We start from the raw sequence: 18,093 nt of genomic DNA, 5'->3' as shown, positions 1-18,093 counted from the left end.
TTTGTAGGAACCTCCAAGCTCTCCTCACAGAAGTTCTGTTAGGGATTTGAAGTGATTCTTGCTGTCAGAATATTGTCAGAGACAGCACTTCATATATATACACCCAATAAATAAGAGGGTACCTATCTCTGTGTACCCTGTTGCAGCCCAAATTTCCTAATCACATAACATAGCTACACTGGCCTCATCAGGACCACTCACACAAAAAACAAGTCCAACAAGTATTATGTTTCATCAAAGTTGTGCATTTGAAAATATGGATCCCAAAGCTATCATTTTAGAGTTGTGGAATTAGACTTCCATGCAGAAAGCATAAACCTGATCAAGAAAGCTACCAAAGTAGCACTGTTGTACAGCAGAACTGTTCATGTATTTCAAACTCTAGTTCCATACATTTCTGACACAACCCAAGATAGTAACAAAGCTTTATAACATTAGCAGTTCATGCTTACATCCATGCTGAACTTCAGTCACCAGTAGGCATCAGTGTTAACTGACACATCATGACCCAGGAAGCCAGCTCTTAGGAACGTACATGGGTTAGTTTTGCAGCTCTGAGGGTTAGCGTTTACATTTTCTAAATGAAGAATGACCAATCTCAAGTCACCGCAAACAGGAAGCTCAATCCACAACATGGCAAGGTCTCATCACAGCTCAGTTCTTGTGCAAATCAATTACTTAACCTTTAAGCTCTGCCAAATGAGTTTAAGTTATATGAAAAAGGAGGCAGCTAAGACAGGAATCTTTTTGATGAATATTTCCAAAGCAGAGCTTTGCAAGAGCAAAGCCTTTGGCCTGCATTTGAGAAATCTCCCTGAGTCTCTGGAGAGGCACTTCTGTAGGAAATAAGTGATCTTAACTACCTGGAATTTGGTGATGATAATTAATGTCTAACCAATTTTAAAGGTAGCTTCATTATTTATCATAAGCCATTGTAACTCCATGTTTCATCAGTGATGTGTCTGATATTGAACAGGATATTTTAATAATGCTTTTAAACCAAAAGGTTCCTGGCCAAAATTTTAAATGTTCATTAGCTGCAGTAGTAGCATGAAGTCTTGGTTTTGCATTATGTGTTGCTGAATATAAGCTTATACCCCATACCTAAAATTCCTAGCAACTCTCCTGTTTTGCCTCAAAAATAGGATACACAACAAAACACATCTTTTTGATTTCAGTTATCCACAGATAAGAAGCAGCCAAGGATTGTGAGGTTTTTATTCAGATTTTATTTTGACTTTTGTTGCTTCACAGCAGCCACAGGACATATGTAGAAAGCTAGATGAAATTCCCAGGAAAGTGTCATACAGGAGTTCTTCTGCACTTTGAGTATACCTCTTTAGAAAACTTCAGAGAAGAAAAAAAAAATCAGGCGAGGGAATGACCATTCCTTCCCCCCCCCCCCCCATAAACTTACAGGAATGACAAAAAGATTGCAGTAGCATGATTTTTTTTTCTTCGTTTATCTGGAGTTTAGAGCAGAAGCTGAAGCGCTCTCATACATCCAGATTACCAGGTTCCTAGGTCTGACTCCCAGTACACTTCCTGCATGTCCCACTATTCCACCGTGCTCACAGGTAACAAGTTCCAGGCTTCAAGATCAAAGCCCAGCAACAAGAGTTCTCTCTGATTCATTTAACTACCACTCTTAAAACACTGCAGGTGTCCAGTCATGGTATAGAACCTTACCAGTAACAAGTATGACCTAATGGTCATGTGTGTGTATACACACAATTTGTGGCCCTAGTACAGAAAGCCATTTTCTACAGATGCCAAAAATAGCTAGGTGCTCAATCATGATGGGTGTTTTAGAACAAATGACTGTTTTGCTGCCATAAATTTCCCTGACGTGTACAAAGCTCTGTTATCTCTTTAGAAGCCCAGTCTGTTTGGACATGCAGAGTTACATCCTGCTTTTTCAAATTATGAGACATTCATTTTGACTTATATCATACCCTTATGGCATATCACACTATCTGTTGTTTCACATAAGCAGCAATGACTAGTTTTAGCTGGACAGCTGCATAAAAGGCCACATGATGGCACTGTGCGACTAATTTCAATGTCTCAATCACAAATATTTTTCTATAAAACTGTAAAAAAAAAAAAAACCCAAACCCTCCTCCCCCCATTTTGAGGCATAAAAGACAAAAGTTAAAGGAAGATGTTTCTGTTCCTTTCTTTTATAGTCCCTGTAACTTGACTTTTACACCTGGTAGACTAAGCCCATACTTAGATCTCAGAGACAAGCTGTTATGCAATATCAAGATTTATTAAAATACACTTAAAGTTGGAAGTTTTGAACTTTTACCCACATCTATTTCTCTGGATTCTGGCTTTTGATATTTCTGATATTTCCAGCAAAAGACAAGAAACTAGAAATAAATAACCATTAGAAAATTTGCAATTCAAATTCAAAACTTTCTCCCTGAAACCTCCCAGGGTAACAACCAAATAGAATGAGTATCTATCTGACACCCGGAGAACTAAAATAGCAACAGCAAGTTTCCAAAGGGAACTACCCTACCAAATGGATGGTCAGAATTCCCAACAGAATTATCCCTAAAAGGCTCAATCTCTTCCTCCTGAAGGATAAACTATTAATGAGATTAACACATGCCAAGGAAGCACATTTACTACATACAGTGAAAATTTTTAGTTCCTCCTGCTACTCTTTTCAAAGCCAAAAGCTTTGATTACCCATGTCTGTAAAATGGCAAGCATATTCCTGTCAGCACCCAGAGCAGACAGTCTATAGGATATATAGGGGCTCCCTTTCCACCTGCCCCCATCCTTAGGTTTCCTAGAAACCACTACAGTGATAAAGGAGGATGGTTGCACATTCACATTGCAAAGCAGGACTACAAAACACACTAATGTTCTATGCCAGATTAGACACACTTATAGTTTGCAAGGAAACTTGCAAACATTAAGCATGTATTTATGTAGTATCTAGAGTAGCAAGTGAGCCAAAAATCTAGTCTTGCTATTGCTTGTAGTCATATAGTATGTCATAACACAACTAAGCTAGCTCACTTCACAACATCTAAGACCATTATGTTACAAAGTTGTAACAAGCTGCCTAGAGTCCCGCAAAAGGAACTAGTCTGTTGATTCCCAAGCACATTTTAAAGACTCAAGAAAGCACAGTAAATTCATCCGTAGATCAAAGACTTCAGCAAAGAGCTTTTAAAAATCTGTCAAATGTTACATATTTCTTCTTTATAGAACCTTTTTGATAGGAGCTATAGGTCAAAACACTCTCCATCCATCCTTACACTGGCAGCAGTAATATTCTGCAAATTAATCTATAATTTCACCTGCACTTGTGCCAACCCATTTAAAATTAGATAAGTGACAAGGATCCTGAGCAGCTTCTGCATCTGTTGAGTGGGAACACCAATAGTGCTCCTTAAGGTAGCTGTATCAAAGGAGCAACACTTAAGAGTAACCTACAGAGGATAAGGACTCTAATTAGACATGACCACTACCATGACCACTACCATGACTCCTGAACAGTGGTATATCTTTTCATTCAGCTTTGTGCTGAAAAACTGTGTGACAGCTCATTAAGGTGTCATACTTTACTAGCAGAGGCCACCATTGCTAGGGTCCCACATACCACAGCAATCATGCTGGGGTTCATGCACTGCTGTGGAAGTGAACAGCAGTTGTTTGAAAAACCCATTTTTTTTAACCATGAATCACATTCCTGGCAAAGATGAGCTAATACACAAAAACAACTTAAAACTGTTACAATCCAAGTACTGTCTAGCAGCTATAAAAGCAGCTTTTTTACTTTGGCAAAGGCTGACCTACTACAAAATTGGAAGGTGAGCCAATTAATAATTGGCTAAGATTCCTTTCATTAGGAACTTCATTTCTGAACTGATACTTCTGTGATTAATGAGAACACCCCCAATGGTTTCTTGGGTAAATTAAACATGAAAAGTTCAACTGTATGCATTAAGCAGTTTCATTTGCTATTATTTTTTAGCCTGGTCTCTAGTGTATCTGTTTAGATTACTACTGCAGTCATAGAGCTTTTCCTTCTTCCCAGAACTTCTGAGCAAGTGTTTGGAGCAGTGAATATCAGAAGTATCAGATACTAACAAAGCTACATTAAACCCATGGCAAAGCAGGACATGGATGGTAAAACAATCATCTGCAACCCCTAATGTAGCAAAGCAAGTTAATTCAACTTCTATCTAGTGATGTACAGCAATCAAGCTGAACTTGTACAACTTTCCTGCATAACAATAAAAGGACAGCTGCAAGAGAAGAAAACTTAGACCTGTTGCTCTTACAAATTGAAAGATGGATTCCTCAGTTCATGGGCTCCCTAACAGGGGTTAGGGCCACATATTGCAGTGACAATCATGCAGCTGCACTTTAATCAAATCACTTGAGGATCTAAGATACCATCCCTGTAAGTGCAAAGCAGGAAACAGAAGGTCAGATATTGACTAAGAAAACACTCAGCATTAAGGGGTTAAACAGGGTAGATTTAAGAAAGAACTTGCACTACAGAGTGCACAGGAGCTGCCAGGAGGCTGTTGGAAGCTCAGGCCTGACACAGGCTAGACTCAATTTGTTGTTCATGAGGTCCCCTAAATCTATCAGAACTATTTCCTTATCTCAACTGCACTAACCTTGAGCAGCTGGAAGGGAGCTAGAATTTGCTGACAAAACAGTCTGCCTAGCCCTGGTGGGAATTTGGTCAGAGGGGAGTTTCACAAGCTGGGCCTCCTACCAGGTACTCAGCCAGTCACTGTCTCCTCACAAGGTTTTCTGCAGCTCAGTACAGTCCCATACAGGATTTTCTTCAGCAGCAACACTTGAACTCACAAGTTCAAGAAAGTAGCCCAAGGGTGCTGCGTCTGGCACACACCTCCCATAAAACATAGAGATTAATTTTATACCCCAGCATGTTTGATGGACAAAGGATGAGGCAATACAGGACATCAGAAGAGCCTGTGAATTTATTATGCTCATGCAGTTCAATCAGCTGTACTGACTCCCAAATACAGTTTACAGCAATGGTTATAGTTTTGCTTAAAACCCAGCCAGGCTCTGCTTTAATAGCTTGTAAGATAAGCTCTTTCAAAACATTGTTACTACTACATCTAAGTCTTGGTATAGAGAATCCACTGAATATAGACAATTCTATTATTACACAAGTTAGACAAGCCTTTATTAAAGATAAAAAGCTACATGAAGTTAACTGAGTAAGTTTCGGAATATACTTTAAGGGTCATAATTCAGAGGTGGCATATCAATGATGTTATCCAGAGTAGAAAGGAAATCAGTACTTGATTGTAGCAAGCCTGAAAGAATTCAGAATAGACTAAGTCAGTTCAAGAAACTGAGAATTTTATGCTTTAGAACACAAGTTAGACCTTATATCTCCTTGAGACATTCAAGAGTTGATTGGATTGCATAAAACATTTTGGTCTTAACTGACTGGTTAGCAAAACACTGCAGCTGAATCTGCAATGTGAGTACTTATTACCTTTACTAAGAGCTGGCCAGTGAAAGTCACCTCAGTTAGATCCCAGCAGCAGTTCCAGAGCAGCCCCCCTGTTCTGATGGTGTAGGGCAGCAGTGGCAGTTTCAACAGCCCAATAGCTTCCCTCCCAAGCCACCAGTAAGCACTTGTAACACTGGACTTCATGCAAGTCTCCACTTACCAGACTCCCATGATATTTGTGGAAGCTTCACAGGAGAAGGAACCCTATCTGGAAGTACATCTGGCAGACTTGTAAACATCATGAGGGGAACACCACTCAGGGCCAGGTTGTTCAGGCTGTTTTCTTCAGGAACATCAAAGCTCTCAAAGTCTGTTTACAGAAAACACTGATTTACCCACAATGTACAGTAATAACACCTTTGAAAGCAGCCAGTCCTTCTAGACTTAACATATTGACCAGGTCCAAAAGTTCTTTGCATGGATTCTAATAGCTTTATAAATTTTAAGTTTTTACTCCACAGTAAAGTCAGTTTAAAGTCAGTTTAAGTTTTTGCTCCACAGTTGCTGGAGTAGGACACCTATTTTAGCAGGAGAGATTTTTCTTGTTACATATTACTATTTAAGTGCACACTTACAAAAATTTACTCTATAATGCTTAAACACAGCCTTCAAATACTTGCCTTCTATGTGAGCTATAAGTAATAACCAGCTTCCTGCCACCACAGTAAAGGCCTCCCTACAAAGACTAAATACCTTAAATATAGCTATTGCAGTTAGCAGCATTTAAACAAGAATAAGCAGGAATAAGCAGCAAGTATCCTTATGTTCAAGGAAGGACTCCAGAAATACAACAACATTTTGGTAGCCACAATAGCTTAGCCAAAGTCAACATTCAAGCAACAGTCCAATCATTCATCTGATAATTACACCAATGGTTTCTTACCTAGAGGATCATAGGGAAACATTTTTTCAATTTCTGGATAGGCTTCTTCAGCTACTGCATCACAGCTTTCTAATCCAGCCATCTCTTCAGTAATCTTAAGGAGAGAGTCACATTATTTATGAGTCCCTGCAATTCTTCCTCTTAGAACCTGCCATAGTGGCTTGTGCGTGCAGAAAGGAATCCTGCAACAGAGTCCTTAGAGCTATGGCTAAGCTGTACCTCCTGTGTATGTGAGCAAGCCATAGAAGGGCAAATATGCCAGTCATTGTCCTCCCCTTGGGTATTATTCAAGCTGTTACATCCCCCATACCTATGTAGGCAAAGTCTGACTCACTTTTTTCCTGCAGAAGTGTTAAACCCACCTTCTTTGCAGTATGAGGACAACTTTTTGTTTTTAACTGCTTCTTCTTACTTGATGCTTCTAAAGTTCTGTTCACATTTCCAAGAGCCTTTCTGACAGAGAGAGATGTGGCTGGAGATGCATTGATCACTTTTTTGGGAAGTGGAGTATGAACTTGTGTTTTTTCAGATAAAACCATTGCTAGAGAAATAAAAGGAAGATTTAGCATTATATCAAGTATAAAGTTTGTTCCATTATGTGCATATACTGCAAAACTGAGGCCATAGAACCATAGAACATATTCTTTACTTTTCCCAAAAAGCATAAGCCTGCTACAGCATTAAAACACAGAGCAATTTTCTTTTTTATTGTAACCAACACACTTAGCAAAACTAAATCAGATACAGGGATGCAGAAAAAGAACATATTCACAGCAGCAAAAAATGAAGCCTTTGTTTTAGGCATTTTACTCCACACCCCTCCTGGCTTACTCAGGGCAGCACATACTCACAAGATGCTGAAGGTCTCTTTAGCTGATTCTTAGCAGCACCAACTTGGTCATTCTCTTTATCAATAAAGATCAATGTTGCCATCTTCAGGCTGAAGAAACCACTCCAGGAAGCCTAGGGGCAGAAAAAGCAGGTCAGACCACTGCAACCTCTGCTAGCACCACTCATTTTAACAAGCTACATCAGGGACTACACAGCTGGGTTGCTAACAACCAACCTATGCTGGCCCAGTGTAAGCACAGACAGCATCACCAAGGCACAGGGTGGTCTCAGAACTCCCACTGTAATTTACATGAGTTCAGGAAACAACAAGGGGCCACTAGCAGCCCAAAGCACTTCCCGCACAGCGGGGAGAAGCTCATCTCCCATCATTGATGCAGTTTAGGTCAGCAGCCAAGGAGAAGAGGAGCACGCAGAAAAGCGCTGCCTCGAGGCAGAATTTAGAAGCCAGAGTCAAAACCCCAAGCCAGGCGCACAGCTGCGAGCACAGCACGGCACTTGCAGGCCCACCCCGCCGCCAAGCGCTGCCCGGAGCCGCACGGCCGCCCCTGCCGAGGAGGGTCCCGCGCGGCCGCCCGCGCTCACCGCTGCCGCCCCGCAGCTGTGGGGACTACCCGCCTCGCCCGCAGCTTTTAAACACCCGCCGAGTCTCCCATTGGCCAGTTAGACTAACGCTCGGGCTGCCCATTGGCTGCCGTTGGGACAAGCGCCGGGGGGAGGGGGCGTGGCTCGGCGTTGCTGGGGTGACGGCTTGGCTCCGCCCTAACGGCGCGACTTCCGTTGGGGGTGGGGCCCGGGCGGAGCCGCGGTGCATTGTGGGCTGCGGCCTAGCCGGTAAACACGACCGGCGGCGGCGGCGCCGGGGCCTTTTAGTCGCTTCCTCCTCCTCCTCTGCGCGGCCGCTCTAGGCCCTTGGGGAGCTGTTACGTGGTGGGCGGCTGTAGCTCTTTCCCTCTGTCGTACCACAGGGTACGATGGCGTCTGGGGCCGCTGCAAACGCGGCTCCCCCAGGAGGGGCCAGCGATGTCAACCTGGAGGAGCCGAAGAAGATGACCCGGGAGGACTGGAGGAAAAAGAAGGAGCTGGAAGAGCAGAGGAAGCTGGGGAACGCGCCCGCCGAGGTGGACGAGGAGGGAAAGTAAGTTCCACCGAAGCTGCAGTTCTTCTGAAGTCGTAGTTTTTTTAAAGTACGATTTTTTGATGCTTATAATTAGAAAGTCATGATGGGCAGTACAGAGGTGCAGACCTGAATTATTTTGCTGTGCGGATTCGTTTACAGCACCCTAGCTTTCCTCAGGTAGATAAGCCTTTGTTCTGGGGGGGGAAAAAAGGAAATGGGGCTTCATGTTGGTCTGGTCTGCTGGAGTGGGGCCGAGAGGCCTTTACAGGTGGTGCTTTAAAAGAGGAGTGAAGATGTTGCTGGAGACCTTCCCCAGGCAGCTTATCAGTTACTAACGCTCTCCCTGAGGTCTCTGCAAGGTTGTTCACCCTCTTATTGTGGCTCTTACTATACCTGAGGAAGGAAGATACAGCTGTTTTTGTAATAATATAAAGACTTGATTTGGAGCGGGAAAGATTAGGTGAATGGAGGGCATGTTACTTTAGAATGCTTTGTAGCAGCCTCAGTGATTATTTTATGATCAGCTTCAAAGCACTGAAGTTGAATGCAGGAGCTGCTCATTGGGTTAAGCTGCAGATCCCTTCCTGGGCCATGTATTTATTGCCTGATATTTTCCACAGAGACATCAACCCTCATATTCCTCAGTACATATCCTCAGTACCATGGTACATAGACCCTTCTAAAAGGCCCACTCTAAAGCACCAGAGACCTCAGCCAGAGAAGCAGAAGCAGTACAGCTCCTCTGGAGACTGGTACAAGCGAGGAGTTCAAGAGGTATGGAAAATACTTTGGTTATAAAGATAATATTTGATTCTGTGAAAAGGGAAGAATAGGAATATTGATTCCTGTAATTTTCTATGTTTGCTGGTTTTATACTCTTACTTAACAGTCATTTCACAGTGGTGATACCTGAAATATGTTATGGCTTTGTGGAGAGCGTGCAGGCTTTGCTTGTATTGAAAAAGATAGGGAGCTGTGGGGAGTGTGTATGTGAATCTTTTTGAAAGTTTGACTTTTTTTTTTCTTTTTTTTTTCTTTTTTTCCCCCCCCCAGCATTCTATAGCAACTAAATATCGTAAAGGAGCTTGTGAGAACTGCGGTGCATTGACACACAAAAAGAAAGATTGTATGGAGGTAACTTCTACTTTTATTTCAATAATTTTGAAAACCAAATTGCGCTTTAGTAGGAAGTAGCTAGTTATAAATAAGGGGAAAGTTACCTGTTTCTAAAGTAACTCTGTGTGTGAGGGGGGGAATCCTACCACTCGGGATGTTGTACCTCAGCTCTATATGTAAGAAGAGCTGCAATAATAGGTGAAAATATTTATTATTTAGTGCTCTATGTTAATTTGCTTTTGCTTAAGTACTGCTTAGGCCAACCTTTTCTGTTTTATGTTGTTTAAGAGTATTTCCCAGGAATTGTATAATAATGCCTTTGTTAACTAGGGAAGATGGAATTATATGGGGCTACAATCAATTGATGGGTTTTAGTTGTGTTATTGTAAAAATCGTTAAATGAACTGCTTAGACTTGCTTACAATTCAGAGGTTTCTAGTGCTGGGTTCAACCAGCTTTAGAGGTGCTCAATTGATACATATTTTTAAGGTGAATAACATATTTCAGTGTACTGAACTGATTGAACCATTTCTTTTATCTTTCAGAGACCCAGGAAAGTTGGAGCCAAATACACAGGCATGAACATTGCACCAGATGAACACGTGCAGCCTCAGCTTATGTTTGACTATGATGGAAAGCGAGATCGTTGGAATGGTTATAACCCTGAAGAGCACATGAAGATTGTAGAGGAATATTCCAAAGTTGACCTGGTGTGTGGGTGCTGCAGTCCACTGCAGAAAAATTCTGTGTTTGGCTGGGGATTGGGGAAGGCATGTTTGCTTTGTGCACTCTGAGACTACATTTTGTGCTATATTCATAATGAAAAGTAGATAGATTCTGTATTTAAAAACAAACTTAGCTCAAACTAGACACAAAGATGAGAAATGACACGGGAGAATGAGTCAACACAGTAATGAGTTGTCTGTCCAGATTGCCTGCCTCTTATCAGGCAAGACTTAGAACTCATTATTCAAAGTGAAGATTGAATTACAAAAGGTAATTCATTCAAATTACCTTACAAAAGGTAATTCAAATTACATAAGCTGGCTGTAATGTTTAGAACCAGCATCTATATTTTTGAACTCTATTCATATTTTTGTTACTCTTTGTTAGTATCATGGACTAACTAGTGGACTAACTGTAAATGTCCCTGCAGATCAGCATCTCACTTTTGCAGTTAATGTAGCTGTGTGTACTAAATCTACATGGACACTCTTGAATTCATAGAGGGGGCAAAAAAAAGAGTCCACTACCTTGACTGGATGCTAAGCCTGTTCCAGAAGACAGTTAGATTCGTTTGTGGGCCTGATCTGAGTATCTTCCTGCAGTGCACAGGGAAGCTAATGCTGTGTGAAGGTATTCTGGATTTTAGTGGTGTGATGGGAGAGTATGAAAAAGAAAGCCAGACTCTTCTCAGTGGTATCCAGTGGCAGGAGAAAAATCAGTATACAGAAATTAAAGCATAAGAAACTCAATTTAAAAATAACAAAACACTTAAGAAGTAGAACAGGTTGTGGAGTTTCCATCTTGGAGACACCCAAAAGCAGCTGGACATGGTCCTGACCAATCTGCCGTAGTGCACCCTGCTCTGAGCAGGGCAGTTGGACTAGAGGCTCTTGAGGTGCTTTCCAGCCTATAATATACAATATCAATATGGTTACTGTGTACACTTTTCCTTTCATTGATAACCAAAAACCATGGTAAATATAAGAGTAGGCAAACTGCACAGCTGATTTTTGACAAGCACCCAGCAAATTAGTAGCCCACTTCTTGAAATAATTATTACTTTCTAAAAATAGCAGTTTTAAGAGGTGCTTGTGATAAGTCTTACTGCACACTTGCTATTAAAATAATAAACCAAATTCATAATATGCAGGCCAAACGTACACTGAAAGCCCAGAAGCTTCAAGAGGAGCTAGCATCAGGAAAGCTGGAGCAAGTGGTAAGTAAACTAAACCCTAATTCGTTTTTTTTTTTTAATGCTAAATAAAGATAGAAAGGTCATGTCTGCTGTCTGCTGCTCTTACTCTGCAGACTGAGTTTCCTGTTGCTTTCTGTGCCTGTCAGGAATGCAGATGTCAGTTCTAACACAAGCACATTCTGGGTCACTTGCAAGAATTTGAAGTACCTCCTTTTGTGTGAAAGGGGCTTTGTCTTCCCTTGATGGGCAAGACTTTCCTGCTTCAGTTGTGGCAAACAGAAATCTTGTGAAATGAGCAATACAAAATTGTGGGTCAAAAGAATCATTTTCCATTTAAATGTTTCATGCACGCACTAAAATGAGCTCTTGAATTTAGATTGCTATGTCCTACCATTGTGGTTATAACTGTTATGTGACTAGATTGCTGGATGAATGCTTCCTATAAATACGAATAGGAAGCTATTTGTTTCTTATTATTTGAAGGTTGAGAACATGTATTTCCCTCTGGCTTGCAACTTCACAGATTTTGCAACTCTCTTTAGATTATAGCCTAGGCTTTTGATAGCCTTTAATATAAAAACCTAAGTTTATAAGATGGGGGACAGCAGAGGCCATTACTGGTAAGAAGTATTTTGGGGGGTTTTCTTAAACAAATATTATATTGGGTTTTTTTTTTGGTTTTGTTTTTTTTTTAAGCAACAAAAAAACCCACAGACAACTGGGTGTCCATTTTCCCTATGTTGTTGCTTTTAGTTTTGTCACTAGATGGCAGAGTAAACTTAATTTCCAACCCAACACAAAATATATGATAATACAGAACTTCCCAAATGGATAAGGTACTTAATCTTTTGGCCACCGTAGGACAGGATCTTTAGCCTCCCTGTATTTATTCCTTATAAAATGGAATTGGTAGAAGAGAGTATTTGAATGTAAAGAATCATTTCTGATAAACAGAGAAGCAAGATGGGTGCCTCTTCTTTTAACCAAATGTAATCAGAACTTTTACATTTCTCCAGTAGGAGTTATAGCTTCTGATTTGTGCTTGTTATTTCTATCATTCCCAATTAAACACTCACATATTTATTAATATACAGTGTAAGGTTCCTTTGGGTTTGAGTTGAACTGTACTATTTTGGAGAATTTGCCACTCTTGCAAGGGCTTGGAAATTCAACTGGGAGTTCAGTGAAAAGGTCACCAATGTTTCTGCATCAGAGACACTTGCAAGCTCCATCTTGAACCCTTTACAAGGCAGTGGTCTCTGTGTATCGTGTGACACAGTTGCTGTCTTTTTGCTTTCAGTAGGCCTGTGCCATAGGCATAAGCTCTGCTTTGGTTGTTTTTTATCTCCCTGCCTCCTTCCTTCTCTCCACTGTCTTGTGTTCTCTGCTGATGTGCTCTTTGTTTGCTGCAGAACTCCCCAAGACACCAATGGGGAGAAGAGGAACCAAATTCACAGACAGTAAGATGATTATCCACTGCATCACACCACGGGGAGGCCGGAAGCACCTGCACTTAGTGAAGCAGTGAAAGGGCTGGAGGGGGAGCAGAAGAGTTTCAGTACTGGCTTTGGGCTGCCTTTTTTTTGGGCAGAGGGTGCTGGATTTCATAGTTAATAATTCCTGTGTATTTTCAAACCTTAGGGATGAAAGAGAATAACTATGTTTTAACATGTACATTTTGTTCAATATAACTGTTTTCTTAACATCATTCACAGTTGTGTTTTTTGCAACTTTTTCTACAACAAAAAATCCTGTAACAAGGATATTTCTCAACAGTGGAATGTAACTGCATGATATGTTAGTACGCTTAAGCCCCCAAAGAAATGATCATAACTTTTAACTATGGGGTTTATGGAATTTTTAATCAAACCGCTAAAATAAGATTAATTTATTTCTTTCTAGAATTTATGCCCATTTTACTTAGAAATTTCCGCTCTTTCTCCCTCTCTCTCCTCAGGAAAGAGATCATAACAGTGAAGATGAAGATGAAGATAAATATGCAGATGACATTGACATGCCTGGACAGAACTTTGATTCTAAAAGACGTATCACAGTTCGAAATTTACGTATTCGGGAAGATATTGCAAAAGTGAGCATTGAATTCTATTGTCTGTTTATCTTTTTTATTCGTATTTCAAACATTGCACTATTGTTAATGAATTTGGTGTTTAGAGATTAGGGTCTATTCTTGTTTCTACTACTCCTTATATTACAATTTCTTCAAGATCTTGCATAGATCTTAACCATTTAAATTATGGGGGAGGATTGGCAGTTGCAATACTAATTTCAGTTCTTCTAAATTTGTATTTTTAATCAAAAATCATGTTTGTTGTCTTCTTCCCCTAGTACCTGAGGAATCTAGATCCAAACTCTGCTTATTATGATCCCAAAACAAGAGCAATGAGGGAGAATCCCTATGCAAATACTGGCAAGAATCCAGATGAGTAAGTAAAAACAGGAAAATGTTCACATGTCCAACAAAACTCTGTTACAAATGAGAGGACTCTTTAGTAATTTTGTTTTTTAATCTTTTAAATAAGTAATAATATTTTAAATATTTATTTTAATCCAAATTATTAATAGAAAAGTCTTTTAGTGATGCTTTGTGGCAAACAAAAAAATATTGTTACTAGTTGTTTTTTATTTGTTTTAGTATTTAAAGTAGTATTTTAGTGATCCTAGTGTACTGGTACGAATATGGAACAAGGATAGGAACAGTCTGTATCTAGAGATTCTATCTGTAAAAAGAATTATGTTTATGAAAATCCACATGTTTCTGTAGGAAAATCCATGTTTCTGCCACAGGACAGCAGACTAAATTTGTCAGAGTTTTTTGCCTCTATGAAGAGAGGGAAAGTGGACTGTTGACATTATTTGATTTTATTTCAACCTGTGGCTGGTGTGCTCTTTGTGAGTCACTTCAGTATGGTGTGCAACTAAAGCAGAGCTATTATCAAGCTTTATCTCAGTACAGTACCCAGGGGCAGAAAGGATTCACAAATCCCAAACCTGAAACCACTGTGCTAGAATATCACTGTATCAGTTGCCTTTCATATATATTGTACAATTAGATCCAAGCTTGGCTTCATGGTTCTTGCTATCCCATGCCCAGCCTGAGGTCCTCTTCTGCATCTTAAAATGTATCTGTATAAACATTGGCATGGAATGTTGTGAACTGCTGTGTAACGTTTTCAGGACTGGGGGAGCCGAGACTTTTCATTCATGTACTGAGTTGAGTGCACCTTCTCCCTCCATCTTGACTATCAGGGCACAAAGTTTCTACACCCACAGAACATCAACAAGAAAGTTTTAAAGAGAAAATTGTGGAAATTGTTACTTGCATGCTAAAAATCCTTCTTCCCCCCCGCAGAGTTGGTTATGCAGGTGACAACTTTGTCCGTTACACTGGAGATACCATTTCAATGGCACAGACTCAGTGTAAGTGTGTTTTTATTCTGTTGCCCTTTTTAAGGGAAGGGAAAATGTTTACATTGGATTTATTTATATATATATATATAGATATATATATATATATTTAAAAAAAAAAAGAAAAAAGAAAAAAAAAACTAGAAGCAATAATTTGAATGCATTTGTCAGTTTTAGAGTGAGTATTGAGTAACACCTCTTGTATACACAGTGTTTGCTTGGGAGGCTTATGACAAAGGCTCTGAAGTTCATCTTCAAGCAGACCCTACAAAATTAGAGCTACTTTATAAGTCCTTCAAAGTGAAAAAAGAAGATTTCAAGGCACAGCAGAAAGAAAGCATCCTGGAGAAGGTAATAGACATTTGGTTTGATTTAACAAGGGTTTTGTTGAGTTTGGGTCTTGGAGAACAAATTTCGTTACTAATGTTGTGCTAAAACATGTCAGCTGTTCTGACCAGCTCTGTTATATTTATAAATGTGTGTTTACAGATACAAAAAAAATACTCAATTCAGTCAATAATTCAATATTGGAATAATGTAGTTGAAGGTCTGATAGACTGTCCTTATGTGTCAGTTAAAGCTTCTCAAATTGAAAAATCTGTGGACACACAGGAGATGTGCTTCGCTTAGCTATTAGTTGAAGATTAAATTTTCTCCACCTACCTCTCCTGTGTAGTATTTTTTGTTTTGGAAGTCATATATCCTAGATAGAGAAGATGCTAGAGGTGAAGTTTTTGAAACATGTAAACTACATATAAACTTTTTTCCAAAACTGTCATTTCTGTTTACATAACAGTATGGAGGACAAGAACATCTAGATGCTCCACCTGCTGAATTGCTCTTGGCTCAAACAGAAGATTACGTGGAATATTCTAGGCATGGAACAGTCATCAAAGGACAAGAGAAAGCTATTGCTTGCTCTAAATATGAAGAGGATGTAAAGATCAACAACCACACAGTAAGCAACTAATTTAAACTTTAAAAACTAAATTTCTTTCCTATAGGGGAGGGAGTGAGGTGTAGGGACAGTGCAATATAATTAAAACAGCAAATAAATTATTTCTACTGGAATGTTAACTTCCCATAGGTGCAGTGGAATTTGAGGATGGAGATCTTTAAAGAAACTGAAGGGGGGTTATTGTTCTATTTCCCCTTGCCTTGAATATGAGTTGGCCTCATGCTGTTGCTCTTTTTGAAGCAGTAGCTGAAAGGCTAGTGTAAAATTGCAGGTGTATTTCTCTTAACCTCCACTTCTGAATTCGTTGAATGGGTTACCCTTTATCAGGGAAAATAAAATAAAATAAAAATAAATAAAAAACACAGCAAAAAGTGCAGCTTGTGTCTTATGGAAGTGTCTGAATGGGTGTAATTGCCATTGTGTTTCCTCTTGCAGTGCATTTGGGGCTCATACTGGAAAGAAGGCAAGTGGGGTTATAAATGCTGCCACTCGTTTGTCAAGTTCTCTTACTGTACAGGAGAAGCTGGGAAAGAAATTGCTGTAAGTATTGCCTTATTTGGTCATGTGGAAATAGCTATAAACCATCTATCTATATACTTTCTTAAAAATAACCAAACCAAAATTTAACTTGTCCATTCATTTTCAACTATGCTTTGTAAATGGGTATCCTTCCTATTATCTGTTGTGTAGAACTCAGAAGCAAGCTTATCAGAAGACCAAACCAGGGATGAAGAACACGTGACAAAACCCAAAACCCTGATGGAGGTAAGGGAGAAGATGCTTTCCTTCAGTATTTTAAGAGGGAAACGTATGTGACTAAATGACGTTATGTCATTCTAATGAGCCTGAAAACTCATATTGCCTTATTTGATTGTTAACATTTTTTATTCAAAACTAGGATCTGAAGCATTAATAGACACTTAGGATTTAATGTCTCAAACATTTTTTGTTTGCTAGTTGAGTCTTAACTGCAGCTGTTTTTCCACTTTACAGATTCACCAAGAAAAACAGAAAGACAAGAAAAAGAAGAAACACAAGAAGAGCTCAAATTCAGATAGTGAGGGTGAAGAGAAAAAGAAGCAAGAAAAACTTAAAAAGGTGCAGTATACTCTTACTCAAAACATCATTCAAATGTTATTCAAAGCATGTTGGGAACATGACTTATTTTGAATAGCAAGGAATAGCAGTAATTGGAGAAACAGGAGAATTTGTTCAAAAAGTTTTCCCCCCGCGGCCCCCCCGCCCGCCACCCTGACTGAAAAACACTAAAATCACAAGCTTGCTTTTACCTGTTTTTGTACTTTGTGGATCACAATCATATTTTAGCTAAAACTTTACTAGGTGTTCTTACTTACTTGTTGGCAACTGAAGGGGCTTAAATACTTTGTTTGCTAAATATTACCTTAGCTCACTTCAAGTTAAACCCTCAAAATAAGCGTTAGATGAAGTGGGGCTGTATGTGAGCCAGACAGGTGTTTGTTGCTGCATCCCACCATTCTGCTTCCTGCTTGTTCATTGTACTAAAATCTAATACAAACTTTTTTTTTTAAATTTGTTTCCACTTCAGGCATTAAATGCAGAAGAAGCTCGTCTTCTCCATGTTAAAGAAATCATGCAGATAGATGAGAGGAAGAGACCCTATAACAGCGTGTATGAAACCAGGGAGCCAACAGAGGAGGAAATGGAAGCCTATAGAATGAAACGTCAGAGACCTGATGATCCCATGGCCTCTTTTCTTGGACAGTAACCAGGGTGAAAATCATTCCAATGCTCAGGACAATTTCATACTTGCTCACAGATCTCTAGATGCTCACTTACCTTCCATGTGTGTAACAGATGCCAGAAATGGCAGAGTTTCTTTTCTTGTGTCACAGAAGATGATGGAAAGGTCTTGATGACAAACAAAAGCAGTACAGTATGTATAGCAATTCCAGAGTGTGTGTATATACATACACATGATGCTTATATATGTATATACACATATGTATATAATGCATTCACCCACTCAATAAATTCTCTACTGGAAGAAGGAGCTGGTAGTGTCTGGAATCCTGAATTCATTGAATCACCTGATCTATGCATGGAGATTATTGGGCCACTGGATCTATGCTAAGAATTTGCATGAGCAAATTCAGTGTAACTGACTAAGCAGAAGAAATGGGCAGCAGGTGTCACTGTTATATAGAGCAAAAAATGTTGCAAATAAACTTGACAGAGCCTTATTTCTAAAGGGAGTTGCCTGTCACATGGCTTTTGGAGGAAAAGTAGTTTTTTTATTTCATAAGTATTC

General features: G+C 39.7%; 2 protein-coding genes across 3 annotated transcripts; one reads left to right on the top strand and one right to left on the bottom strand.

The window, feature by feature from the left end:
- Positions 1-5,020: 5,020 nt before the first annotated feature.
- Positions 5,021-7,371, bottom strand: PTTG1 (PTTG1 regulator of sister chromatid separation, securin). Its single transcript, XM_088522616.1, has 5 exons — positions 7,265-7,371; positions 6,776-6,954; positions 6,414-6,507; positions 5,691-5,840; positions 5,021-5,327 (listed from the first exon to the last, which is right to left on the bottom strand). Exons 1-5 carry the CDS (start codon positions 7,344-7,346, stop codon positions 5,248-5,250), a joined length of 585 nt encoding a protein of 194 aa, XP_088378742.1. The 5' UTR covers positions 7,347-7,371; the 3' UTR covers positions 5,021-5,247.
- Positions 7,372-8,199: 828 nt separating this feature from the next.
- On the top strand, positions 8,200-17,663 carry SLU7 (spliceosome associated SLU7). 2 transcript variants are annotated; one of them, XM_088522598.1, is made up of 15 exons: positions 8,200-8,400; positions 9,003-9,156; positions 9,436-9,516; positions 10,044-10,208; positions 11,375-11,440; positions 12,832-12,879; positions 13,377-13,508; positions 13,766-13,863; positions 14,790-14,857; positions 15,057-15,196; positions 15,642-15,803; positions 16,239-16,343; positions 16,494-16,568; positions 16,797-16,901; positions 17,371-17,663. In XM_088522598.1, the coding sequence occupies exons 1-15, from the start codon at positions 8,237-8,239 to the stop codon at positions 17,548-17,550; spliced, it is 1,743 nt and encodes a 580-aa protein (XP_088378724.1). In that variant the 5' UTR covers positions 8,200-8,236; the 3' UTR covers positions 17,551-17,663. The 2 variants fall into 2 exon arrangements, with proteins under 2 accessions (XP_088378724.1, XP_088378726.1); XM_088522600.1 differs by lacking the exon at positions 12,832-12,879.
- Positions 17,664-18,093: the final 430 nt, after the last annotated feature.

The sequence above is a fragment of the Tinamus guttatus genome, unplaced genomic scaffold, assembly GCF_059628265.1.
Source record: "Tinamus guttatus ecotype Peru unplaced genomic scaffold, ASM5962826v1 Tinamus_guttatus_pri_ptg000155l, whole genome shotgun sequence".
NCBI classification, from domain to species: Eukaryota; Metazoa; Chordata; class Aves; order Tinamiformes; family Tinamidae; genus Tinamus; species Tinamus guttatus.
Note: the sequence above shows the minus strand (reverse complement) of the source record. Positions and strands in the feature narration are given on the sequence as shown.

What these genes read in the sequence shown, in the direction of transcription:
- PTTG1 (XM_088522616.1), bottom strand. Translation starts at nt 7,346, where the DNA reads ATGGCAACATTGATCTTTATTGATAAAGAGAATGACCAAGTTGGTGCT. An exon ending in GTTTCCCTATGATCCTCTAG is followed by an intron (nt 5,841 to 6,413) that starts GTAAGAAACCAT and finishes TTCTGTAAACAG; the next exon opens with ACTTTGAGAGCTTTGATGTT. An exon ending in ACAAATATCATGGGAGTCTG is followed by an intron (nt 5,328 to 5,690) that starts GTAAGTGGAGAC and finishes GAATTCTTTCAG; the next exon opens with GCTTGCTACAATCAAGTACT.
- SLU7 (XM_088522598.1), top strand. Translation starts at nt 8,237, where the DNA reads ATGGCGTCTGGGGCCGCTGCAAACGCGGCTCCCCCAGGAGGGGCCAGC. An exon ending in ACTGGCAAGAATCCAGATGA is followed by an intron (nt 13,864 to 14,789) that starts GTAAGTAAAAAC and finishes TCCCCCCCGCAG; the next exon opens with AGTTGGTTATGCAGGTGACA. An exon ending in TTCAATGGCACAGACTCAGT is followed by an intron (nt 14,858 to 15,056) that starts GTAAGTGTGTTT and finishes TTGTATACACAG; the next exon opens with TGTTTGCTTGGGAGGCTTAT.